We start from the raw sequence: 25,796 nt of genomic DNA on the forward strand, positions 1-25,796 counted from the left end.
TCTCTACCAAAAATACACAATTTAGCCAGGTATGGTGTGCATATCTGTGGTCCCAGCTACTCAGGAGGCTGAGGTGAGAGGATCACCTGAGCCCAGGAGGTCAAGGCTGCCATGAGCCATGACTGCACCACCACACCCCAGCCTGGGTGTCCAGCCTGGGTGTCCAGCCTGGGTGATAGAGGTAGACCCTGTCTTAAAAAAAAGAAAAGCCCCTCAGGTGACTTTGCTGCACAGGCTGGGGGTCTAGAGAGCTGGGGAGGATCTCACTGGGGAACCTTGTTCAAATGCCGATCCACTCATGGCAGGCCTGAGATGGGCCTAAGGAACCCCCAGGCCAGGGCTGCTGTCCGTTTCCCGGCCACAGCACAGGTCGTAACTGACCCAGATCCTCTCGCTTAGAAACTGGTCGTGATCTTGGTCCTTCCCCACAATTACTCTGACAGTGACCACCAGGTACCACAGCGGCCACCGCCCGTCATCCATGGCAAGACACGGCCGGCCCACCACTGCCCTCCATCCATGGCGGAACACGGCCGGCTCACCACCGCCTGGAGCAGCCCAGCTCCGCATGGTCGGGCCCTGGGTCTGCAGAGTCAGTCATTATCGGGGGCCCAGTGGCAGCTGGACCCAATCTCAGTCCACCCCTCCCACCCCTGCCACGCCCCCACCAGGCTCCCCTTTCCCCAGCAGAGAGGCAGGACCCTGAGACCTACCTTCATTCTGAGCACTCAAGGAGGCAGCCAGGAGCAGGAGGGCCCCAAAGGGCCAGGAAACGGGGCCGGGGAACACCAGGGGGCAGGTCTGCATGGCTGGCGGGACTTCGGCAGCCTCAGGGGCCCCTGGTCCTTGTCACTGGCTCTCGGGACACTCCCTGGAGGAAGGAAAGCCCGTGGGTCAGAGCCCCCTGTGGCTGCCAAAGGGGACAGTGGCAGCAGCTGTCACCTGGCGGGGGCTGGGAGGCTGGGGGTCCCCACGCTCTTTCCTGACCGGCTGTGCCTGGGATGCCAGAGCCTCCACCCTCCTTCCCTTCCCTGTGACTGTACAGGGTGTGCGATGCTGGCTGCACAAAACAAAGAAGACACATGGGGGCAGGAGACAGAGTCGCCCGAAGCACTGGGACATCTGACTTGTGGGTCAGCCCTTTTGTTTTACAATAAATTACTCATGACTGTGCCTGAGGGTGTTTCCTGTAGAAATGGGTCAGGACAGGTGGAAGCTTTGGTAGCCGTGTCTACCTGACACTGTATGAAGACCAGCTTCCAGCCCCAGCCCCTCACCAACACGAAGCACGAAACCGATTCTCCGTCTACTTTGGAGCACGTGTGTGATATCACTGCACGCCCAGGGCACAACCCCAGCCCCTCACCAATGCTCCTCCGTCTACTTATCCATCTACTTAGGAGCACGTGTGTGATATCGCTGCACGCCCAGGGCACAGAGCTTCGTCATTACAATCCTCGGGTGTCCGTCTCCTCTGTGATGCTGTCCAGACCTCCAGTCACTCACAGAGACCCTCACATGACCAGTACCCACCGTCCGCCTCCCCCAGCCAAGCCCAGCGCTGACCACAGCCTGTAGTCAGCACCCCCCAGCCCATCTACCGGTCCCCCCTGCCTGTCCACTGGCCCCCTGCCTGTCCACTGGCCCCCCTGCCCGTCCATGGGCCCCCCACCCCCCGCCCATCCACCGGCCCCCCTCCCGGGGCAACGCTCAGTTGCGTTCCTTTCGAATCCATCGTTTACACCTCTGTGCGTTCCTAACACACAAGTCAGCTTTACCTCTGCTGCTCTCACTGGCAAGGCAGGCTGCTGGGCAGCTTCCAGCAGGCGAGCCTCCTTTTGCTATCTTGCCTTGGGCCTGCAAAGGCTGGGGGCCCCCAGCTGTGTGTCTCCTCTCCTGCCAGGCAGAGGCGGCTGCAGTGCACACACACACACACACACACTGTGCCAGGGCAGGGTCAGAGAGGCAGGGATGAGCCTCTCAAGGGCCCCAGCGAGGTCCCAGCTTCTGTGCTTCCCACAGGGCCCCACTCAGGCCCTGCATACAGTGGGTGCTGGATACATGTGGATCTGGGTCCCCTGAGAGCAGCTGAGGGACGAGGGTCCCTGTGTGGACGCTCCACAAAGCCCCACCTGCCCCCACACAGGAGCTAGCTCAGCTTTGCACAGGAAAGTGCCCTAACCCTAACTCTATCAGTCCCTCTGGTGGGGTCTGGGCCGATGCCCGCGCTGGTCAAAGGCCCTCACCTGGACCAGGTGACGTGCTTTTGCATGAACCTGCTGACATGCCTGCTGGACTTTGAAAGGCACCAGGGAAGGGAAAATGAGGGGAGGCGGCCTGGGTCTGTTCCAGGTAGGGCAGCGGGCGAGGCCCAGCAGGAGCCCTGGCAGGACTTTCCCTTCAGCCAAGAGAACACCGCCTTCGAAGGAGGCTGGGGCAAGGGTTCCTGGCCAGGCTGCCCTGCCGCTCGGGTCCCTGCACCTCTGCTGGGAAAAGTCCCTAGGTAGGGCGGTGACTCCAGCCCTGCCTCTCCCAGCTCCCAGTGCACCCCACACACCAGAGTGCAGGTGACCTGCAGGGAACTCCCATGAGGGAACTGCGTAAAGCGACCTTCAGACGAGCTATTTATAGATGTCTGTAGTTTTGTAGATGTGCGTTTCTCCAAACAAACAAACCACCAGAAAGTGTCACAGCAGGACACGTCACCAACCCCGGGGACCCCATGTTACCAGGGGTCCTCCCAGAGGCTGGAGTCTGGGCCTGCTGAGGACTGGGCTTGCAGATGGGCTCTGGCCTTCTCGTCCCATTGCCCCAAGTGTCCCAGCCCCCTCTGAGCCTGCCTCTAGTCATCTCTGGGCCCTGCACAGCCACAGGCAGCCGCCTGGTCATTCCCACACTCTCACCGTGGTCCTGCCTCCAGCGGAAACCCCTGCCAGCCACGGAGTGCAGGTGTGGGGACACTGTCCCTGCAGGTGGGCACGTCACCAACCCCGAGGTGCTGCTGAGGCTCGGGGACGGTCCCATGTTGGCGCAGGGTGGGGGTGCCGTGTCCCGAGGTCTGGGTTCCCCACTCCAGGCAGCTACTGCGCTCAGGATGAGTCCCGTCCCTTCTGCCGGGGCCTGGGTTCGAGGGGAGGGAACCCACCCGAGACCTTTTGTGGCCTCTCACTAACACCCGCTTTCCTGCTGTGACCCCTCAGGGCTGCTCAGATGGGCTTGGAGACAGGCTAGGGCCCCATCTCCCATCATGCATCCAGTGTTCTGGATTAGCTGGAAGCCCGATGGGGTCTCTCTGGGCTAAAATCAAGGGGTGGGCCAGGGTGGTCCCTTCTGGAGGCTCCAGGCGAAATCTGTCCCTCTCAGTCTCCAGCGCCCAGAGGCGTCCACATCCCTCGACTCACGGCCCCTCTGCCACCTCCCCACCACCGCCCCCACCACCGCCCCCCAGCTGCTTTCCTTGTCTCCCTGCCTCCCCCTCCTCCCTCCCTCTCCTGGAGACCCTGTGATGGCATCAAGGGCCCCCCTGGGTGACCCAGGACACACGCCCCAGCTCAGCACCCGAGACTTCATCCCATCTGCCCAGTCCCTTTGCCATGTCAGGTTCTGGGATGAGGATATGACATCTTTGGGGACTGGTAGCCGACCACAGAACCCCCATCCCCAATGCAGCGGAAGACCCAGGCCACCTGGAGACCCCCGCATGAAGGTGAGATTCACACAAGAAGACCGCAGTTGGGCCTGGGTCCGGCTCCCCTCACCCCACGCTCCGCGATGCCAGCTCAGTCCACCCACCTTGGAGCCATGCAGATGGACAGCAGGGAGGGTCGGGGCTGCTGGGGGCTCTCCCACTGCTCTCCACACTACCCCGCCGACCGTGTCTGGGAGGGGTGCCCTGCTGTTCTCCCCAGGCTGCTCTAGGGGGTCCTGCCCTCACCTAGAGCCCGAGGCCATCTGAGTCTGTTTCATAAACGCTTCCAGGGACTGCCCCTGCCACTGTGTTAAGGGTGGGAACTCTGGGCACACAGCCAAAGGTCACAGATCCCCAGAGCCCCGAGGGTGCTGCATCCACCCCACCTGCCCGCCCAGGTGCTAGCTCTGCCACCTGCCTGTGTCCTGAGTCAGCCCTGACTCAGCAAAGAGGTGCACCGTGAGCCAGACCTCAGCAGCTGGGTCCTGAAGGCCCCCGAGGGCCAGTTGCACGCACCTGGCTTCATGCCAAGCTCCTCGCGCCTGGCAGTGGCTGCGTCTGCCTCCCCTCTGCCCTGAGTGTCCCAAGTCTGCCCGCTCTACATTCCATGGGGCCAGCAGTGCGGTGGAACCTCTGCTCTTGGGGGCTACAGCGGCTCCTAGATGCCTCTGCCGCCGTGGGTGGACCCTGCAGCTCCATCTCCCAGCCTCCCTGCCCGATTGCTTCCCGAAGACCCAGGGTCCTGGGCTGCCCTCGTTGGGGAGAGGGGGGTGGGAGTGAGAAGCTGGCACTGTCCCTCTTTCTGGCCTCATCCCCTCCATGGTCTCAGCCCCTGGCAGCCTGGACTGCAACATTCTGGAGATGCTGCCTCCCCGCCAAGTCCCTTCAGCCCAACTGTGGTGGTGGCTGCTGCTTCTCACACGTGGATCCTCTCACTGCCTCTCCCCGATCCTCCCTCCCAGCTCCCCACTGAGTGCCCACCGATGTTGGCGGCCCTGACCCTTGCCCAGCCAGGGGTGAAGGGCAGCAAGGGCTGGGCTGGAGGGTACTAGGAGCAGGCGGTGGTGCCCTCCCCATCGGTCCACACCCGGCAGGTGGCGGGAAAGGTGTGGAATGAGTCAGCCGTGGAGGGGAACCCCAGGCCTGGAAGACCCCAGTCTTTGGCTTGAGAATGACTTCGAAGGGCTCAGGGGGAAGGGAGCTGAGGGGAGACAGGATGGAGAGTGGCAATCTGGCTCTACTCTGAGGCTTCGGGCTGCGGACTGTGTGTGGCCCCAGCTCTGTCTGGGCAGCAGGTGTCGGGGACACTGGGTTGCTGCAGGGAATTTGCTCCGTTTATTAGAAGAAAACGCACCCGGGCGACACAGGCCCCTCTCAGGTCATCAGGCATCAGTGTACCTGCACATTTGGTCACATCTGAGTCTCAGATAAACAACCAACAATGTCCTGGTAAAAGCTTGTCCCGTGGGACACTTGGGACACACTTATATTAAAACACGATTAATGCTCTCAAACTCAGATGTTGCGGGTATCCTGTGTCAGCCCTGTCACTCTGCCCCTGTCTGCCTGAGTCCTCTCCTGCCATCCTCCTGACCAGAGGCGTGGGCTCGAGTTGAAAATCGTGCAGTGGCTAAAAATCAGAGACAGCACAAGCGGCAGGGTGCAGCCACCGGGAAAGTGGCCAGGTGGGCGGTGACCGGCCCAGCAGCTCCGTTTATGGTACAAGGAGACCAGGCTCAGGGAGACTAGGCGCACGGAGCCTCAAAACTTCCAGAGTGGGCCAGGTGAGGTGGCTCACGCTTGTAATCCCAGCACTTTGGGAGACTGAGGCAGGTGGATCACCTGAGGTTGGGAGTTTGAGACCAGCCTGGACAACATGGTGAAACCAAGTCTCTACTAAAAACACAAAAAAATTAGCCAGGCCGGGTGGTGTGTGCCTGTAATCCCAGCTACTTGGGAGGCTGAGGCAGGAGAATTGCTTGAACCCGGGAGGTGGAAGTTGTGGTGAGCTGAGATCGTGCCACTGCACTCCAGCCTGGGTAACAAGAGCGAAACTCTGTCTCAAAAAACAAACAAAACAAAAACAAAAAACAAACTTCTGGACTGGGAAAAGATGGAGGCAGCAATCAGATTTCTCTCAAACCACGAAAACAGGGGTCGGCATCTGAGGAGCTGGCACCAGACACAGTAGGGTCTGAATAATCCCCGACCAGGATTGACGCACAGGCTTGGAGCCGTTCCCAGTGACACACCTAGGAAAGTTCATGCACCACCCAGCCAGCCTGTGCGCGCCTATTCCTGCTCCTTGGTGCCCCGGGCACCTGCCTGTCCCGGGTCCCACAGGTGCTGGGTGTGTGGAAGCTCAGGTCCCCTCGGGCTGGGTTCACTGGGGTCCTCCTGTGTGGTCAGTGGACTCTCTACCCCCACAGCACCTGAGGGGTGGCTGCCAGTGCTTTCCCAGCTGCTGCAGGGGCTCAGGGAACACAGGTGACCCCACGTCTCTACAGAGAATGAGCACACCAACACCTCTCAGAAGACAGCTGCAGCCTGCAGAGGCCATGGAGCCCACCCACGCCCACGGTGTGGATGTCTCTGCCCTGGTCTCTGCTGGAGCAGGCCCAGAGGGGACCCCAGGTGGTCAGCAAAGTCCCCTCAGGCCTGGGAGCTAGATCGGGCTAACCCTTCCTCCTCAGCATTTGCTCACCTGTCCCCTCTGTTGGTGGCCTCCTGTCCTTCTGCTCTGGGCTCAGCAGCGGGCCCCTGGAGAGGCCCTGCCACCACCCCCCGCCCTGCTGGAGACAGGCCTCCTGCCCTGGCCCCGGCAGCCAGTCACCCTGGGCCTCCCAGAAGCCAAGGCTCCTCTGCCGACGACGGGCAGAAAACGTGCTTCTCAAGCTGCAGGTGAATGACCAGTAGTGGGCAAGGAACTGAATGTGGACATTACTGCGGAGTCAGCAAAACCAGCGCGAGAAGGGGCAGCTGAGGGCCTGCCTGGTGAGGGAAGCCTCACGGTTCCTGTTTTATGAGTTTGCTGTGAGCGCACACGAAGCTGTGGCTGTGGAGTGTGCAACAGTCCACGCGTGCCTGCGTGTGCTCATGCGTGCGTGTGTCCACCAGCTCGTGTGCACTCGTGTGAGCGAGTGCGTTTTGCTCACAACTTGGTCGCAGCGACGGCGCAGGGAACCCCGGGTGAGGCCAAGGACCAGGAAAGGCGGAGGGGGCTCCGACCCACCGGACTTAGGGGAGCCCCGGGTCCGAGATGCCGCCTCTGTCCCTCCAAGAATCGAGCCCGGGGCGCAGGGCAGAGACACGGGTCCCCACACGGCCTGCAGCTGGTTCCCGCCCCTCCCGGAGCGCGCCCGCTGCGCCCCCGCCCGCCTGGCCTGCGACTCGCGCTCAGGGACAGTGCGGGGTGACGGTCCCCAAGGCAGAGGCGCTGCAGCCCCAGAGGCCCCATCCCTGCGCGGACCGGCGACCCCGGTGCACCGAGAGGCCCTAACACAGAGCGCCCAGCACCGAGCCCCCAGCACCGGGTCCTCAGCACCGAGCCCCCAGCACCGAGTTCTCAGCACCGAGCCCCCAGCACCAGGTCCTCAGCACCGAGCCCCCAGCACCAAGTCCTCAGCACAGAGCACCCAGCACCAAGTCCCCAGCACCGAGCCCCCAGCACCAAGTCCTCAGCACAGAGCACCCAGCACCAAGTCCCCAGCACCAAGCCCTCACCCCGGGGCACCCAGCACCAAGTCCCCAGCACCGAGCCCACTCCGCGCCCGTCCCTCTCCGCGCCTCACCGGGTCCGCTGCTGGACGCGCTCCTCCGGGATGCAGCTTCTCCGGGCCCCGGAGCCCCAGGAAAATGAAACAGACGGGAGGAAGGAGGGAGGGGCCAGGCAGGAGGCGGCGGACCCGCGCCGGACCCACCTCCCCGATGAGGAAGGAGCGGGGTTTACGGGAAGCCGCCGAGTTTCGGGAACACCCCGCGTTCGCAGCAAGCGTGACAGGGAATTTGCTGTTTTCGCGCGAGGCACCGCACCCGCGGTTCACGCTAAAGGCAGCGGGAAAACGGCCAGGGGCGTTTTCCAAGGAGAGTTCGCGCCTGGGCGGGTCCAGCTCGCGCGCGGCGCGCGTTCCCCGCGGGGCAGGTTGGCTCCGCTCGCAGCTGCCGCGAGTCTGTGCACGGGGCGAGCTGGGCGGGTCGAGGGGGCCGCTGCGGGGCTGCGGGGAGCGGGGAGCGGGGGCGGCCCCCAGATGGCCGGGGTGCGCGGGCAGAGCGAGCGGGGCAGCAGGAGGGTCAGAGGCCCTTTCACAAAAGCGCGCGGAGCAGAGGGGCGATCCCCCAGCTCCCGCGCAGAGGGTCCTGCACCTGCGGCCCGGGCCTTCGGGCGTCCTGAGGCCCCTGCGGAGGTGCTGGCCTGGCCAGTCCGGGAGGTGGAGCCCAGCCTGTTGGGGCAGGAGATGGGGTGCGGGTGGAAGGCTCCAAGATGCATCTGGGCTGGGAACGCACAGACACCCCAGGTGGGTTGAAGGTGGGTCGCGGAGGCCTGGAGGACCCGGTGCATGGCGGGGTGGCGGGCGGGCCACATCCTCCACTAGAACCCAAGGGGGCACGCGGGCAGGTGCGGGCGGGGTCAAGGATGAGGTGGTATCTTCGGGACACTAGGAGGAGGCCCCACAAGCTGCAGTCACCTGAGTGGGCAAGTCCCCACCCGGCAGATGGTGGGGGACACCGGGGTGTGGGCAATGCCCCCAGTTTCGTGGAAGAGAGGAAGGAGCAGAACCAAATTCTGTGAAACCCTCAAATCTGGGGAATGGACAGAGCAGGGTCAGACTGGACGCTGAACCTTGGGGCCTGCAGCTCGGCCGTCAGACCCAGGGCCCAGAGGTGGATAGCACCCAACAAAGTCCCCCAGGATGTTCAAAAGAGAAACTGTCACCAAATTGGCAGGTGAAACACTGCCTGTCATCCTCCCAGCAAGATGGCACCATGGCCGGGGCACAGAGGTCAGATTCCCCAGCTCCCGCCCTCGGGGAACCCCCAGGAACCCTGGCTGCCAGTGAGATGCTGGAGAAGGGGCTGAAATCCCACCTGCCCACGTCCTCTGCACAGAGAGGTTTGTCTCCGAGGCCACATGCCCCGGCAGCCACAGCTTCCTTCTCTTTTCCTGCCCACTAGGGTCTCTCAACTCAGAGGGGGCTCTAGTTCCTCAGGGCGGGGGTTCCGGCTGCTTAGGTAGGAGCACCTGCACCGTGAGGCCCTGGAGGGCAGCTGAAGGCTGTGGCAGACTTTTGTCCTATCATGGGACACCTTTGGGAGGTGGAGGAAAACGCATATCCTGATAAAGCAATCATGTTGTGAAAGTGAAACTAGTTTGTGTATTTTGTTTACTTCAGAAGTAATACAGGCACAGAAACAAAATAGAATGAAACCAACTGTTGTCTTTTCCTCCCCACCTTGGCTTCAATTCCCGGGGCTGAGTTATAGACACTGCCTCACTTATCCTTCCAGAAGTTCTCCTGGTCCATACAAACAGCACAGTCATCCACTCATGTTTCTTTCTTTCTTTCTTTTTTTTTTTAGACAGAGTCTTGCTGTGTTGCCCAGGCTGGAGTGCAGTGCTGTGATCTCGACCATTGCAACCTCCAACCCCCGGGTTCAACTGATTCTCCCGCCTCAGCCTTCTGAGTAGTTGGGATTGCAGGCACCCGCCACCACACCCGGCTAATTGTTCTGTATTTTAAGTAGAGATGGGGTTTCACCGTGTTAGCCAGGATGGTCTCAATCTCCTGACCTCATGATCCACCTGTCTTGGCCTCCCAAAGTGCTGGGATTACAGGCGTGAGCCACCGCGCCGGGCCATATCTTTCCATTTCTATACAATGCTGGGATCAGGCATCTTAGGGTGGATACGTGGCTCATTCCTTCACCCTTGGCCTGGCCTTGAATCACAGCCTCTGCTGCGCCAGGTGACATGTGGAGTTTCATTTCCTTTCTGTTCTAGGAATTTGTAGATTTCGGTTGTGATTCCCTATTTAACTCTCCAAATTATTCAGCAGCATATAATTAAAATCCCCAAGGTCCTGGAGCATTTGCTTTTCTTTTTTTTGGAGACGGAGTCTCGCTCTGTCACCCAGGCTGGAGAGCAGTAGTGCTCACTGCAACCTCTGCCTCCTTAGTTCAAGCGTTTCTCCTACCTCAGCCGCCTGAGTAGTTGGGACTACAGGCGCCCGCCGCCACGCCCGACTAATTTTTTTTTTTTTTTTTTTTTTTTGTATTTTTGGTAGAGACTGGTTTCACTATGTTGGCCAGGCTGGTCTCGAACACCTGAGCTCAGGCAATCCGCCCGCCTCAACCTCCCAGAGTGCTGGGATTAGAGGCGTGAGCCACCCTGCAGGCCACGTTTGCTTTTCTTTGTGTTATCAACTTGTAACTTGATTCTTTGGGTTCCCTGCCTTTCAACCTTGCCTGCCCAAGTGACTGCAGCCTGTGGGGCCTCCTCCTAATGTCCCGAAGACACCACCTCATCCTTGACCCCGCCACCACCTCAGGTTCTAGTGGAGGATGTGGCCCACCTGCCACCCCCACCCAGGCACCGGGTCCTCCAGGCCTTCTCGACCCACCTCCAGCCCACCTGGGATATCTGTGCGTTCCCAGCCCAGATGCATCTTGGAGCTTTCCACTGGCACCCCATCTCCTGCCCCAACAGGCTGGGCCCCTCCTCCCAGACTGGCCAGGCCAGCACCTCCGCAGGGGCCACAGGATGCCTGAAGGCCTGGGCCGCAGGTGCAGGACCCTCTGCGGGGGATCTAGGGGGATCGCTCCTCTGCTCTGTGCACTTTTATGGAAGGGTCTCTGACCCTCCCACTGTCCCGCTCATTCTGCCCGCGCACCCCCGGCCACCTGGGGGCCGCCTCCCCAGCCCTCGGCCCACACACAGACTCGCAGCCTCCCGGGAGAGGAGCCAACTAACCCTGCAGTTTTGTGCATGACTCAGTCGTACCCACTGCTCACTGACTGGAAAGGTCTCACGGGTCCTTGCGACGTGTAATATTCTCTGACTGTTGAGAGTGGGGGTCTCTGCAGGTGTCCCTGCTGTCAAGGCATCAGTGGGGTAGGTTAGGTCTTTTATATACTTGTCAATTTTTTTTTTTTTTTTTGAGACAGAGTCTCACTCTGTCGCCCAGGCTGGATGGAGTGCAGTGGCGCGATCTCGGCTCACTGCAAGCTCTGCCTCCCGGGTTCACGCCATTCTCCTGCCTCAGCCTCCTGAGTAGCTGGGACTACAGGCGCCCGTCACCACGCCCGGCTAATTTTTTGTATTTTTAGTAGAGACGGGGTTTCCCCGTGTTAGCCAGGATGGTCTCGATCTCCTGACCTTGTGATCTGCCTGCCTTGGCCTCCCAAAGTGCTGGGATTACAGGCGTGAGCCACCACGCCCAGCCTAAACTTTAGTCTTATACGTGGCCTGATTATTTGCATGAAGTGCAGCAAAAATAATTATTTCCACATAGGTCTTTTGGACTGGCTTTGATGGACTCTGTTCCACAAGGAATCTCAGATAAGACCACTTTGAGTCAAGCCCAGACATGGGTTTGGACCCTCAAACACCTGAGAGTTGGGGAATCCTTTTCTCTTAAGGTCCCACCATAAACTTGGAGCTCCTGGATGCATTAGAAAGTGACATTCTTTACTGACCACAGGTTAGGAACCCTGTACAGGGACTGTGTAGACAGGTATGAGGCCAGTTCTCACCATGGGGCTTTTATCGGCTCTGCAAGTCATGACTGAGTCCTTGAAGGGTTTCCAGTCAATACCCTTCCAGTCAAAGCCTTGATAAAATAACCAGTTTCTCCAAGTGCATCCTGTTAAAAAGAAAAATGGATTCTTATTGCACTGATGCCAACAACTGTATTGCCATCAGAGTACTCACAGATAGTTTCCAAATTCTAGAGGAACCCGGCAGAGAAACAAACATGCTCCAATTTCGTTCACAGGAGTATGCTTTGCTCAATTATTAAAGGCCGTGAATAGTTCAAGTTTCCTTGACTCTGAAAAACAAGACAAGGATCAGCAATATTCCAAGCAAAAGTCAAAAAGGTTGCTGTCTGAGTGCCGTCCATTTAGTCAACTCTTGTTTTGCTTGACATTCGTGAACATTTCAGTTCTTTGTGAGTCCTGTAAGTTTTTCCTCTACTCCAAAAAAAAAAAAAAGAAAAGAAAAGAAAAACAAAAACAAAAAGGCCAAGCACGGTGGCTCACATCTGTAATCCCAGCACTTTGGGAGGCCAAGGAGGGCAGATCACTTGAAATCAGGAGTTCAAGACCAGCCTGGTAAAACCCCATCTCTACTAAAAATACAAAAATTAGCCAGGCGTGGTGACGCATGCCTGTAATCCCAGCTACTCAGAAGACTGAGGCAGGAGAATCACTTCAACCCAGGAGGCTGCAGTGAGCTGTGACTGTGCCACTGCACTCCAGCCTGGGCAACAGGGCGAGACTCTGTCTCAAAAAAGTTCCAGGGCCTAATCTTGAGATAAGACAGACCAACCCTGGAAACTCAGTGGCAAAATTCCAGAGGTTTCCCCCAGGCAGCAAGTCAGCCACCCAGTCATTAATCAGATGACCCCAGTCTGCGCTCCAGGTGGACTGGGACCCAAGATGGCCACTGCGGACAGACACACAGACCTTGTACCCAGTACAGCACCTGCCTCCCACGCCAGCTTGCCCTTTACAAGCCCCTGCCTTCTCCCTAGGAATTTGAAGTGGTTGTTTTGAACGGAAGTGCGGCCCCTTGCCCATGACTAGTTTTGGTTAATAAAGTCACTTTCGGCCGGGTGCAGTGGCTCAATCCTGTAATCCCAGCACTTTGGGAGGTCGAGACGGGCGGATCACGAGGTCAGGAGATCGAGACCAACCTGGCTAACACGGTGAAACCCCGTCTCTACTAAAAAATACAAAAAACTAGCCGGGCGAGGTGGCGGGCGCCTGTAGTCCCAGCTACTCGGGAGGCTGAGGCAGGAGAATGGCATAAACCCGGGGGGCGGAGCTTGCAGTGAGCTGAGATCCGGCCACTGCACTCCAGCCTGGGCGACAGAGCGAGACTCCGTCTCAACAACAACAACAACAACAAAAATAAATAAATAAATAAAGTCACTTTCTTTCCACCAGGCCTCCCTCTTGATCACTGGACTCTGCAAGTGGTGAGGAACGGAACTTGTGTTTGGTTACAATTTTGGTGGCCCATGTGGGGAACTTGTGTGCTTTGGGGGGCCCAAGCCCGCCCATCTGGTTTCTGTTGGACAGGGCGTAGGTTCACCTGTGAGTTCCAGCTGCTCATGGCCGCTGAGCCTGTGGCTGGAACGGGAGGAGCTGCCCTGCAGCTGCTGAGATGCTTTTGTCCGGGAATCCTGTCTTTCTCTTCCTGATGCCTTCAGCGCTTTGCTGGTACAAAGGAAGTGACTTTTGGAGAAGTTAATAAACTTTGGAACTTGGGAACTTTGGAACTGGGTGCATTAGTTGGAGTTACCCAGGGACCCTCTGCCTCTCTGGGATGTCGCTGGGGCCCTGCTCTGTTTAGACTTGGCTGTGAGTGACACCAGTTGGGCATTTGATGCATTTGAATTTGTTTGTGTTTGTGGCACCCTCGGGGCTCTGCTCAGTGAGGGCTCAGTCGCCCGAGGGGCCGTTTGAAACTGAGGCCAGGGATGTGGGACTCTACCAAACCCCTTAAAGGGGATTTGTTTGGACGCAGCTGTTGGTTTGTGCGCGTGAGTGTGTGCACCCTGACCTCTCTCTCCTTCCTCCCATGTCCTCCTGCTGTCCGCCACCAAAGCCTTATTCCTCTTGGTCAAAAGCACCCTTAGCTTCCTGTGGCTGCAAACAGTTGACCTTGACAGGTGACCTGTGGAGGTGGGAGGGATTCGTCCCACACCGCACAGGTCTAGGGTGCTGAGGCTCTCCCTGATGGGAGATGATCGAAGGTGAGGGGGTGCTGGCTCTGCACCATGCAGTGGCTGGAGGCTCCCTGGCCTCCCTCCTTCCTTTCTCGTTCCTCCTCCCTCCTGCAAACCTTTCTCCGCCGCTTTCCTTTCTTTGCTATTTTCCTGTTCAATCCAGGGATCTAGCCCAAAAAGGGAAAGACCGTTTCCAACATCCTGGCCCCTGATTTTGTCGTCCTCTTAGGGACTCCAGCTGGTTACATACGACAGCCCATTTATGTGCATGTTTTAAGCCGATGGGCAAATGACAGTGAGAAAAATTCAGACCTCCAACGGTGAACCTGCGCTGTAGTTACGTACAGTCTTCTAAGGTGCTCTCTCGTCCTCTCTTTCCTTTTCTGCTTTCAACCTGTTACGAAGCTGCTGGTGTGAAGACTCATTATTTATGGTCTAACTAGAATGTAAACATTGGAAATTCATTTGAAATTGAAGAGAAAGAAGGTAAAACAATTTTTTTTGTTTTGTTTTGTCTTGTTTTTTAAAACCAAACTGCCACAGAGATTGCTTTACCCAAATTTTGGTTCAGGCTCTCCTTGGATGACCTATCGGGTGACAAGGGTTAGCCAAGTGAGTGGGTTCCAGTTCTGTCAGCACAGCCACCTGCAGCCCCCTGGCTCCTCCAGGTCCAGGAGTTTGTGACGCTTTACCATCGCTGTGGCAACACCCAGATGTTACTGCCCTTTCCTGGCAATGACCCAGAGGCACTGCCCCTTTTCTAGGAAATTCCAAATGCCCCGCCCCTTAATTTGCATGTAGTTAAAAGTGGGTATAAATGTGTCAGCCACCCCACCCAGAGCTGCTGCTATCCGAGCACTGCCTCCGGGACGGCCCTGCTTGGAGGGTCCTCATGGAGCCGGGACATGCCACCACCTCAGTGAAGCTGCTTTCAAGGGAAGAGGAAAGGAAAAAGCTGGGCAGACGGCTGAAGCTGGTCTTTGGTAAAATGCTTTCTTTTTTTTTTGAGATGGAGTCTTGCTCTGTCACCCCGGCTGGAGTTCAGTGGTGTGATCTCGGCTCACTGCAACCTCCACCTCCCAGGTTCAAGCAATTCTCCTGCCTCAGCCTCTTGAGTAGCTGGGATTACAGGCACCCGCCACCACGCCTGGCTAAATTTTGTATTTTTAGTGAAGATGGGGTTTTGCCATGTTGGCCAGGCTGGTCTCAAACTCCTGACCTCAGATGATCTTCCTGCCTTGGCCTCCCACAGTGCTGAGATTACAGGCATGAGCCATGGCACCTGGCCTTAAATCGTTTTTAGCCACAGATAATACGGCACACCTTTCAGAGATGGAGCCATCCACATCACAGGTGGTGAGAGTCTCGATTCCTCCTCAGCCCCAGGTGGCTCTTCCTTACTCTGCTCCTGCGGATCCTTCAGACTTCACGTAGCTAAAAGCAAAGAAAACTACGTATTCTACCTACCCCTCCGCTTTGACACAAAAGGAGGCGCGACCATCACGGTGTCCTGAGCTCAGCCTGGCCCACACGAGGCCCTCCTGGAGACCCTCCTGGTGGGTGGGGGGCGGCCTTCCAGGCATGGCTGCTGTGCTGGGTGGGGGGTGACTAAGTCAACAGCCCCGTGTGTGCGTGCATGGGCTGACTCTGGCCTTCAGCAGTCACAGTCCCACAGGAGACATCGTGGGGATTCTCGGTGTGTCAGCTCCAGGCCTCCAGTAGTGTTTCTCTTTAGGGCAAATCCCCACCCCACCCCGGGCTGCCACATCTCCCAGTGTGGGGAGCGGGGAAGGCGGAGTTGCAGGCGGTGGTTGCAGGCTGAGGGTGTGTCTGGCTGCACAGATTTCCACGCCTGTGGGCTGGGCGGGAGTGCGGCAGGCCAGGTCTCACGAATGCGGGCCTCCATGACCAGTTTCAGTACTGAGGGAGTTAAAAGCCAGCACCCTTGTACCAAGGCCGGAATGTAACAAAAACCCACCAAGAGTTTTGCCTAGCCCTTTCCTGGGCTTTAAAGCATGAAAAAATAACAAAGGAATTCTTAATAGGACCCATTTAGGATTAAACACGTTTTATCACCGGTCTGAAGAAACTCCCCAGGCCTCCACAAACAAGCTTACTGGGGGCGGGAAGGAACTTCTCCAACCGCGTGACTTAGCAGGAGACAAGATAAGGGTCATGACCCCAGCACCTGGACCCATCTAGCTGAAGTAAATGTACTGAGGGCCCAGAGGAAGGACTTCAGGACTCAGACCTCAGTTACAGATGAGAAGTTCATCACTTACGTCTTTAGATGACACTCTTACACGTGGACATAGAGCTTAAAGGGTAGATAAGCTCTGGAGGACTTTGTCATTTTGAGTTGGTCTGGAGATAATGTCCAGGCCTCCTTCTTGTGACCGGTTGGGGAAATAAATACGCGCTTCCCCTGCAGTTCAACTGCGCCTCATTATGGGGTCCGACCTTCAGTTTGGTCCGAGAACGGGAGCTCCCTCTCATCCCAGGACCTGCTGCTGCTCCTGGTCACGGCTGCAGCTCTGTCCGCCTTCCTGTCCAGGCTGCCAGCTCGCCGCTCTCCCCACATCTGGCTCCCAGCTGTCATGCAGGGTCACATCGTCCCCAGAGTTCTGCTAACACAAGTGAAGTCTCGTCGGTGTGACCTCAAACAGCTACGAAGGCCGTTTCTGTGACGCGGAGACCACACGCTGAGTCTCCGGGACGAAGCCTCGCTTGGCAGGGCCGCCGGCCGGTGCCTGGTCTCTGTGTTCTGTGCCGCAGATGCCCCGTGACTGTAGGTGGGACCCTGCGTGTAGGTGAGACCCCAAGATAACGTTTTTCTGAAATGAGTATAATCCAGTGCCGTTCCTCAGATAATTGTTTATGAAATTGGAAAAACTGGTTCTAAAGTTCACACGAAATAGCAAAGAGGGCTGGGTGTGGCGGCTCACGCCTGTAAACCCAGCACTTTGTGTCACGTGCCTCCGTGTGATGCGGCACCAACGGGCTTTGTGTGAGCAAGAAGGCTGTTTATTCACGTGGGTGCAAGTGGGCTGAGTCCGAGAAGAGTCGGCAGAGGGAGGTAGGGGTGGGGCCGTTTTATAGCAATGAGGTAAACACTGGAAAGTTACAGTTAAAGGTGGTTACCTGTTGTCAGCAGAGAGGGGCACCAGGTACCTGGTGGGGAGACCATAAGACTCGTTGTCCAGAAGAAGGATGTCACGAGGTCAATCGATCAGGTAGGGGCAGGGCAGGAACAAATCATAATGGAATGTCCTAAGGTTGGTCAATCAGTTAAGACAGGAGCTGGCTCTTTCACTTCTTTTGTAGATTTGGGTTGCCCCAGACTGCTTGGCTCTTGCAGGTCATCTGGACATATATGTACAGGTCACAGGCGTCACAATGGCTGAGCTTCGGCTCAGCGGCTTGACAGAAGGGAGTGTGTGTCTGAGGGAGCAGCAGTCGAGGAGGGGCTGCCCCTCCCCAGAGGGCTCCAAAGGAGAAGTCGAGAAGCTGTTTCCTGCACACTCGAGTGTGACTGCAAACCTCTGCCTGCTCAGCGGTAGGTTCAGGTTTAAAGACGCAGAACTTAACAAAATAGGCCGGGCGCGGTGGCTCACGCCTGTAATCCCAGCACTTTGGGAGGCCGAGGCGGGCGGATCACGAGATCACAAGATCAAGACCATCCTGGCTAACACGGTGAAACCCCGTCTCTACTAAAAAATACAGAAAACTAGCCGGGTGAGGTGGCGGGCGCCTGTAGTCCCAGCTGCTCGGGAGGCTGAGGCAGGAGAATGGCGTGAACCCGGGAGGCGGAGCTTGCAGTGAGCTGAGATCCGGCCACTGCACTCCAGCCTGGGCAATAGAGCGAGACTCCGTCTCAAAAAAAAAACAAAACAAAAAAAACAAAATAAGCTAGCCACCACAGTGGGGTTGGAAGAACCACTCTGCAAATACAAGAGAGGGCACAAGATTTCGGGACAGCGCCTATGCGGGCAGCCCCGACCCGGTCCCTGCCCTGCTTGTGCCGAGGACCCTCAGGCACCTGGGCTTCCTGTTTGCACCGTAAGGAAGGAGACCACTACTACTCCTGCTGCCCTCCTCCCCCCACCTTGCCTAGTTCACAAGACAGGAGTAAACAGAAAGAAACAAAAGTAAGATAAATAGCCAGACAACCTTGGCACCACCACCCGGTCCTAGGAGTTAAACAAAGTAATAATAATAACATCAACCCCTGGCCTAAACTACTTATGTTATCTGTAAATTCCAGACACTGTAAGAAAAAAGCATTGTAAAACTTTTTGTTCCGTTAGCTGATGCAGGTAGCCCCCAGTCACGTTTCCCATGCTTGCTCGATTTATCATGACCCTTTCATGTGGACCCCTTAAAGTTGTAAGCCTTTAAAAAGGCCAAGTATTTCTTTCTCAGGGAGCTCGGCTCTTAAGACGCGAGTCTGCCGATGCTCCCGGCCAAATAAAAAACCTCTTCCTTCTTTAATTCGGTGTCTGAGGAGTTTTGTCTGCGGCTCGTCCTGCTGCAACAGGACGCCTAGGAGAACACCCTCTCTTCAACTGGAGACAGGGACTGAGGGGTCCCCAGCCTGAACGCCCTCTCTGCGGGCTTGTCCATCGAGCTGAAACCTTCCGATTTTCTTATCTTGTCTTTTGAGATGGGGTTTTGCTCTTGTCACCCAGGCTGGAGTGCAATGGCGCGATCTCAGCTCACTGCAACCTCCGCCTCCCAGGCTCAGGTGATTCTCCTGACGCAGCCTCCTGAGTAGTTGGGATTACAGGTGCCCACCACCACGCCCGGCTAATTTTTGTATTTTATTAAGGACAAGGTTTTGCCGTGTTGCCGTGTTGGCGAGGCTACTCTTGAACTCCTGACCTCAGGTGATCTGCCCACCTTGACTTCCCAAAGTTCTGGGATTACAGGCGTGAGCCACCGCACTCAGCCAATGCCTTCCGATTTTTCTGATCTCTCATTTTCCTTTCTAGAAGGGAGGCCTCTTGTCATCCTGTCTCTACCCGCGGAAAACAGGATTTGAGTTTCCATTTGAGTGCTGGGGCCCAGCATTGGAGGGAGGGAAGACATCAGAGCCAGAGCCCCTCCAAGGCTGCCCCCCAGGGCCTGGGGCTGTAGGGGGCTGGCCCTGCTGGGGAGGAGAGGCTGCCAGGCGGGGCCCTGGGCCAAGGCCCCGGCATAAACACCCACGAGACCCCCTGGGCTGGCCAGCTGCCACCCTGCCCTGCTACTCACCTCATAGCTTTCCTTCACCTCTCTCTCCTTCGTAAACTCACCCAGCTCCACATCTGACACACTTTTTTTTTTTTTTTTTTTTTTTGAGACGGAGTCTCGCTCTGTCGCCCAGGCTGGAGTGCAGTGGCCGGATCTCAGCTCACTGCAAGCTCCGCTTCCCGGGTTTACGCCATTCTCCTGCCTCAGCCTCCCGAGTAGCTGGGACTACAGGCGCCTGCCACCTCGCCCGGCTAGTTTTTTGTATTTTTTAGTAGAGACGGGGTTTCACTGGGTTAGCCAGGCTGGTCTCGATCTCCTGAACTCGTGATCCGCCCGTCTCGGCCTCCCAAAGTGCTGGGATTACAGGCGTGAGCCACTGCGCCCGGCCCTGACACGCATTTCTAAATCTACCTTCCTTGTCAATGATTCAACCAATGCTTTTATTTTTCAAAGAGAAACCTGCCGTAGCGGTGAACTTAGACCTGCAGTCCCCACGATGTAAATGTTTTCTTCTCACATTTGGAAACCTGCTGTGTTGGAATTGAATAGTAAACGAGAGAATGATAATAAATGAAATAAACCAGCCGTCCCTGAAATACGATTGCTCCTCAGGACTTGAGGCTGATCTGAGCCAATTCTTCCACTGATTTCTGCGTGGAGCCCCGGGGAACTCCTAGTGGAGCATAAATTCTGAACTGGAGATGCACGTTCAGGGGCATGGAAGCCTCACTCTGAACAACTAAACAAAAGCCTCTGATTTTAGAATTTAAAAATGTCTGTGAGGGGTGCCTCAGTTGCCCCCGTGACCCCAGCTCTGGTGCATGTCCTGGGATCCTGACCCCCCTTTCAAACCCGCCAGAGCGATGCCAGTTGACTCTGGGGACGCTCACCTGCTCAGGTGAGTAGAGTCAACCCTGTTGGCCGCTGGAGCCGCTGGGGTAGCCAGGACCGCGGAGCTCTGCATGGCCAGGGGTAGGCTGATGTTCAAAACAAAGCTGTTATCATTGGAAAAGTACAAACGTAAACACAAAGGAGGAGACTGGGACAATAATCCATTCAATCGCTGCCTTCTCCTGGCTCTTCCGCTTCCTCTGTCTTCCTCAGCCCCTCCCAGCCAGAAGGGTGGGAAAGCGCTGGTTTTAATTAGCGATTTCGTGACTGCCTCCCCCTCGTTCCTGAGCCTCTCCCGGTTTCCTGACGGTGGAAAACACTCTGGCTTTGATTTGCAAGCAGATGTGTAGATAATTTTCTTAGAACGTTTCCCAATTCTAAAATGATTGGAACTTGGTTAACGCCTTCTGAGACACAACAGTTCCGTTTCCCCAAAGCCTCGCTTTAAAGGAGTTTTTACTTTATTAATTATATGCGTTACTGAGAGAACGAACGGTGTTGAAGTCACCTTCGGGTTTCCTGGGGTGTCTGGAGCTGTGGAATCGAGCTCCCAAGTGTCCCGAGAGGCAGACGTCTGCAGTCCAGAGCTTTCAGCGGGAGCAGACTCTGCAGCTTCAGTGAGGGCCACACACGGGGCATCTGTGCAGGACGCGTTGCCCTCCACCCGGCCCCAGGACCACAGGGACAGCATGTCACTTTCCCACGTTCCTTGGTATTTTTAAAAGCTCAAATGTTAAAGAGTTGGCTTTTTAGGTTGTGCCAGAGTGACTCTGGGGTCAAACTATTTCTTTCCTTTTTTTTTTTTTTTTGAGACAGTCTCGCCCTTCACCCAGGCTGGAGTGCAGTGGCGCGATCTCGGCTCACTGCAACCTCCACCTCCCGTGCTCAAGCGATCCTCCTGCCTCAGCCTCTGGAGTAGCTGGGATTACAAGCACCTGCCACCACGCCCAGCTAATTTTTATATTTTTAGTAGAGACGGGGTTTCGCCGTGTTGGCCAGGCTGGTCTCAAACTCCTGACCTCAGGTGATCTGCCCGCCTCGGCGTCCGTAAGTGCCGGGATTACAGGTGCGCCACTGCCTCCTGCCGAAACTATTTCAATGTGACACCAGCGTCATGTGTGGCGTCTACAGGCCTCTCTCGGGTTCCCCTCTGCACAGAGCCTGTGGTTTTCAGGGCAAGATGCCCAGCTGCGAGCCAGCCGCCCTCGGGGCCTGAACTGTCTGTGGGACAAGGGCAACCTTTTGGCCTGGGGTGCAGGGGCCCCTGGACTGTGATGCTGCACCTCGAGTTTACCCAGGTCCCAGGCCCTGCACAGACTGAGCCCCACACTAGCGTGACTGCCCCTGGAGCTGTTTGTTACAGAGACTTGCCGCCTGACTTGAGGCCCCACGGTGGCAATGTCACCTGCCACACCAGCAGGGGTGTCTGTGGGGGTCGATGCCTCCAGACACTGGTCTGTTCTTGGGGGAGGATCTGATTTGTCACAAAAAGAGGTCAAGTAGGCTGACAATTCCTGATGACGGCCAGGTGTCGGGGCTGTGTGTCAGTCCTGGCTGCACTGCCTGGGCCCCACCCGCTTCTCTGCACCTCCCTGGGTGATGCCCATCTCACCAGCGCTGGTGGCAGGTACACCGTCATGGGGCCCGGCACACCCGGCACCTCAGAGGCCTCTGCCCCAGCCACTGGGTCTGCCCAGGAGGACTGGACGGGCGACCTCCTCGGCCCACCCTCGAGGCTTCTCCAGTGCTCAATCCAGGCCGGAGTTGCTGGCAGCCCGAGAATGTTACGATTGTTGAGCTTCTTATTTCCAGGTAACTCAAGTTCATTTTAGAAGCTGTGGAAAACACAGGCAAGCAGAGAACATGTATGACCTGTCCCCTATTATCCACCCCAAACCTGACTTCAGTCAGCATCAGCTTTAACGTCCTCTCACTTTGTAGCTCCTGCCTTTGGGGCCAGCTGCTCCACACCCCAAGTTCTATTATTAACGGACTCTTCCTGTTTACTTCAATCCAGCAGATGTGTGTAGAGCAGCAACCACGCCGGGCTGGGACCCTGTGACCAAGGCATCTGCTGGAAGGAGTCTCTGAGGTCACTGCTGCCCACTCCCACATACACACAAACACACCTATGCATGCACATACCACACCCCCCACACCCCTGCACACGCGTGAGTGCATGCTCTCACACACAAACATGTACACTCACAATGGGCCTCCAGGGCTGGGGCCGGCCGTGAAGCTGCACTGAGGGAAGGAGGGAGCTTGCGGGGGTGGCCCAGGTACAGCCCCTGGCCCGGCCTCAGCCCACCTGCCAGACTCTCTGAAAGAGGACGCGGGCTGCCGTTCGGACACCGTGTGCCACATCCCAACGTGACAGATCTGAAGGTGGAGGCAGAGCAGGTTGGAGGAGGAGGGTCAGGAGTTCTCAGGAATCGCTAAAGGGCCAGCCATGGGTTCTCAGTTCTTCCCAGAAACCAGTCCAGAGACCAGGCCAATGGCAGAGCCCCTTTGCCGGCCTGGCTGATCTGGTGGCACAAAAGCACGAGCGTCTGTGCAGACTGAAGTGACCACCAGGAGGTGCTATTGGCACACAGCAAGTTGGCGCCCAAATCCAGGGCCTAGAAATTGATCCTGCTGCCTTTGGGCTGCTTTGCCGCACCCAGAGGTGTCCAGGGATCCCAGGCGCCTACCCCAAGCCGTGTGGGGGTGGCACAGGTGCACCCGGAAGCCCTCGATTTCCATAATCTTCCCTCCCTGCCGGGAGGTGTATGGGCTGGCTAAGTCCGCTTCCAGTACCTGCTTCTCCAGTCTGAGATCTCAGCAAGGACACCAGGGCCATGGGGAACCTCACACCCAGGGGCTGTCGCTGCCACGCCACTTCCTGTGTGTGGGTGCTGTGCATGCCAGGGTGGGCACGATGCCACCTCCCAGTCATCATGGGCAGAGCCCCCTCCCTTGGACAGAACCCCCGGTGCCCACCCCTGGGAGGTGGGATCCAGACCAGTGGGCAGAGGAGGGGGAGGCCATCCTCCTTTGGGACCATTTGTGTGCCTGGCAGTGGCCCCCATTGTATCTCCAAGTGGGGTTTATGGTGGTGCCAAGGGCTGTGGGGGGCACACCCAGTACCAGGAGCTTCTGGGCTGATTTGAGGGTTGTTCTATGTTTCTAGGCCATGTGGGGTGGGCCACGGCTTGTGACCAGGGTCTTTATGGAGCAGGATTGAGCCACATGTGGACAGGGTCCTGTGAAGTAGGATTGAGGCCTCCTAACCTCCCAGCTCACTCTCTCTGCACAACTTTGGTTTTGCTCTGGTTTAAAAATGAACAGATTAAACTGAAGTAAATATTTCAAGCTCTTTTTAACCAAAAAAACAAAAACGTGTTATTCATCATGCTCGGTGCCCTCGCTCAGATGACAGACAGTGATGAGCCTGGCTCCACGGGGCAGGCAGCTGGTGGTTAAGGGTGAGGTCAGCGTGACATCGCTCTGATTTACCCAGAATGTTTAATACGTGCCATTTTTCTCCTTAGTTTCGTTTAATTTTTTTTTTTTTTTTGAGACGGAGTCTCACTCTGTCACCCAGGCTGGAGTGCAGTGGCACGATCTCGGCTCACTGCAAGCTCTGCCTCCTGGGTTCACGCCATTCTCCTGCCTCAGCCTCCCAAGTAGCTGGGACTACAGGTGCCCGCCACCTCGCCCGGCTAATTTTTTGTATTTTTAGTAGAGACGGAGTTTCACCCTGTTAGCCAGGATGGTCTTGATCTCCTGACCTCGTGATCCGCCCGCCTCGGCCTCCCAAAGTGCTGGGATTACAGGCATGAGCCACCGCACCCGGCTTTTTTTTTTTTTTTTTAAGACAGAGTCTCACTCTGTTGCCCAGGCTGGAGTGCAGTGGTGCAATCTTGGCTCACTGAAACCTCCACCTCCCAGGTTCAAGCAATTCTCCTGTCTCAGCCTCTGGAGTAGCTGGGCGCCCGCCACCACGCCCAGTTAATTTTTGTATTTTTAGTAGAGATGGGGATTTCACCATGTTAGCCAGGATGGTCTCGAACTCCTGACCTCTGGTGATCCACATGCCTTGGTCTCCCAAAGTGCTGGGATTACAGGCGCGAGCCACCGTGCCCGGCTGTTTAATGTCTTTATGGAGATGCCATTTTATAGGGTGATGAGAGCAAAAAACAAAATCGAGCACCAGGACCCCCAGTATACGTCTTCTACATTGGGTTTATTTGATGAAGGAGTCTATGGCTAACAGGGCCCCATAGCCATGGACCCTGGCCCTCCAATGCCCAGGTGTGACCCAGACCTTTAGAATTGGGGGCCCTCAGCTCCATCTCACCCAGAAGCATGAACCCTAAATCTACTATGGAGGCCTCAGGGAGAGAGGGGGTAGGAGGCTGGCTGCACTCTCATACCCTCCTGTATCTGCTGGAACCCAGGGCCCACCTCACAGGCAGCACCTGCTCCTGCAGGCTACAGACAGGGTCATGCAGGTGCCTGGAAGCTGCTGCCAACTGCCAGGATTGGGTTTGCACCTGCCCCAGCCTCCCTGGCCCTGGGTGATGGGGGGAAGCCAAGAGGGGAGAGTCTGAGGGAACGTGACCCCCGCTGCCTCATCCCGCGTGGGTATTCAAAGGCCCAGAGCCCTGGGATGTTGGGGGGATATTTCTGTATCCCCAAACCTGAAGGCACCCGGACTTCTAGAAAAGGCTGGCAATGGAGGGACGGAGATGGGGGTGCCTCCTTCACAGGCAGCTTCTTTCTAAGCTGCATCAGGCCAGGAGGTTGGCAGGGCACAGAGCTGCCCGGGGCAGTGTTTCCACAGGTCTGGGGTGTGGCAACGGGGACTCCTGGCCACCCTTCCTCTTTGGCCTTCTTCCAGCACCTCCCTCCAGGAGATACCAGTCCCTTTCCCGGTGGGACCGCTCAGAGTCATGTCCAAGACCTTCCCCAGTGGTGGTCTTTGCTGACCTCTCAGGGCAGCCCCCACCCTTGCCATTGTGGATGGAGAAATCCCCTGGGGTGGTGGGGGCTCTGCTTCCCGGGGTCTCACGTGGCCACTTCCAGCCTCTCACTTGGTCCCCAGCCGCCTGGAAACCCACCCCTAGATGGACTCAAGTTATCCGCAGCTGTGTCTGACAGAACAGCAAGGATGTACCTGTGGTTTCAAAGACCCTAGGCTCGGCGGGATCACCACCCTGCCTTTGTAGGGAAGGGCCCACAATTCCCAGCACTCATTTGCTCTTTTGCTGCTCAGAGACTGTCACTGCACAGACCCTGGGGCCTATGGAGGAGTCACAGACTCTGGACTCAGGATGGGGCCCCAGGCCCCAACCAGGCTCTGGCCCAGCCCAGGGAAGATAATAATGGAAATCCCACCCCAGGAGGGTTCAGGACAGACCCCAGGAGGGTTCAGGACACAGCTGGCCACAGCTGGGTACAGCGCCTAGGCCCTCTCTCCTTCCTTCCTCTCCTGCAACCGTTCTTCCTGCTTAAGAGTGAGATGCAGAGACCTTGCTTTTTGCACTCTCTGGAGAACTGTGGCTGGTGATGTTCTTTCCTCTGATTTGCTTGCCTCTTCTAAATGTTTGACAATGAATTTGTTTACTTTGAAATAAGCAAACAATACCAAAAGTTATTTTTAGAAGGACAGCCTCTAAGTCCGTGATTACAGTTTGGATGATGGCCCAGGGTGATGGAGGGTGTTCTGATCCTCCCACAGCACTGGCGACAGACCTGACCAGGGCACGTGGAGGTGCTTCCACACGGCAGTGGCTTCTTGGTCCTTCAGAAGGATGGAGGCCACCAGCGGGCCATGGAGCTGAGTAGGTGGACAAAGCAAATGAGGAGGAAGGGTGGGCTGGGAGTGAGGGGAGGTGACTGTGGTCCCCTGGACAGAGTCTGTTGTAAGGAAGCCACTCGGCCGGGTGTGGTGGCTCACGTCTGTAATCCCAGCACTTTGGGAGACCAAGGGCGGATCACGAGGTCAAGAGCTCGAGACCGTCCTGGCCAACATGGTGAAACCCTGTCTC

The 25,796-nt window shown here is 57.0% G+C and overlaps 1 protein-coding gene and 1 long non-coding RNA gene across 3 annotated transcripts in view; both read right to left on the minus strand.

The window, feature by feature from the left end:
* The window catches only part of SECTM1 (secreted and transmembrane 1), a 13,152-nt gene extending 5,353 nt beyond the window's left edge, over window positions 1-7,799 (minus strand). Inside the window, exons 1-2 of one of the 2 annotated variants that reach the window (XM_073005514.1) lie at window positions 7,480-7,789; window positions 714-871 (exon numbers count right to left, since the gene is read on the minus strand). In XM_073005514.1, coding sequence (XP_072861615.1) covers window positions 714-807 — 94 coding nt within the window. In that variant the 5' untranslated portion in view covers window positions 808-871; window positions 7,480-7,789. Of the gene's footprint in view, window positions 1-713; window positions 872-7,479 lie in introns of both variants that reach the window. The other variant, XM_073005515.1, reaches the window with a different exon arrangement.
* Window positions 7,800-11,353: 3,554 nt separating this feature from the next.
* LOC140708739 (uncharacterized) lies at window positions 11,354-17,063 on the minus strand. Its single transcript, XR_012088958.1, has 2 exons — window positions 15,921-17,063; window positions 11,354-15,072 (listed from the first exon to the last, which is right to left on the minus strand). It is a non-coding gene; the product is annotated as an uncharacterized lncRNA (long non-coding RNA).
* Window positions 17,064-25,796: the final 8,733 nt, after the last annotated feature.

Source organism: Chlorocebus sabaeus, chromosome 16 (genome assembly GCF_047675955.1).
Source record: "Chlorocebus sabaeus isolate Y175 chromosome 16, mChlSab1.0.hap1, whole genome shotgun sequence".
Taxonomy (NCBI): Eukaryota; Metazoa; Chordata; class Mammalia; order Primates; family Cercopithecidae; genus Chlorocebus; species Chlorocebus sabaeus.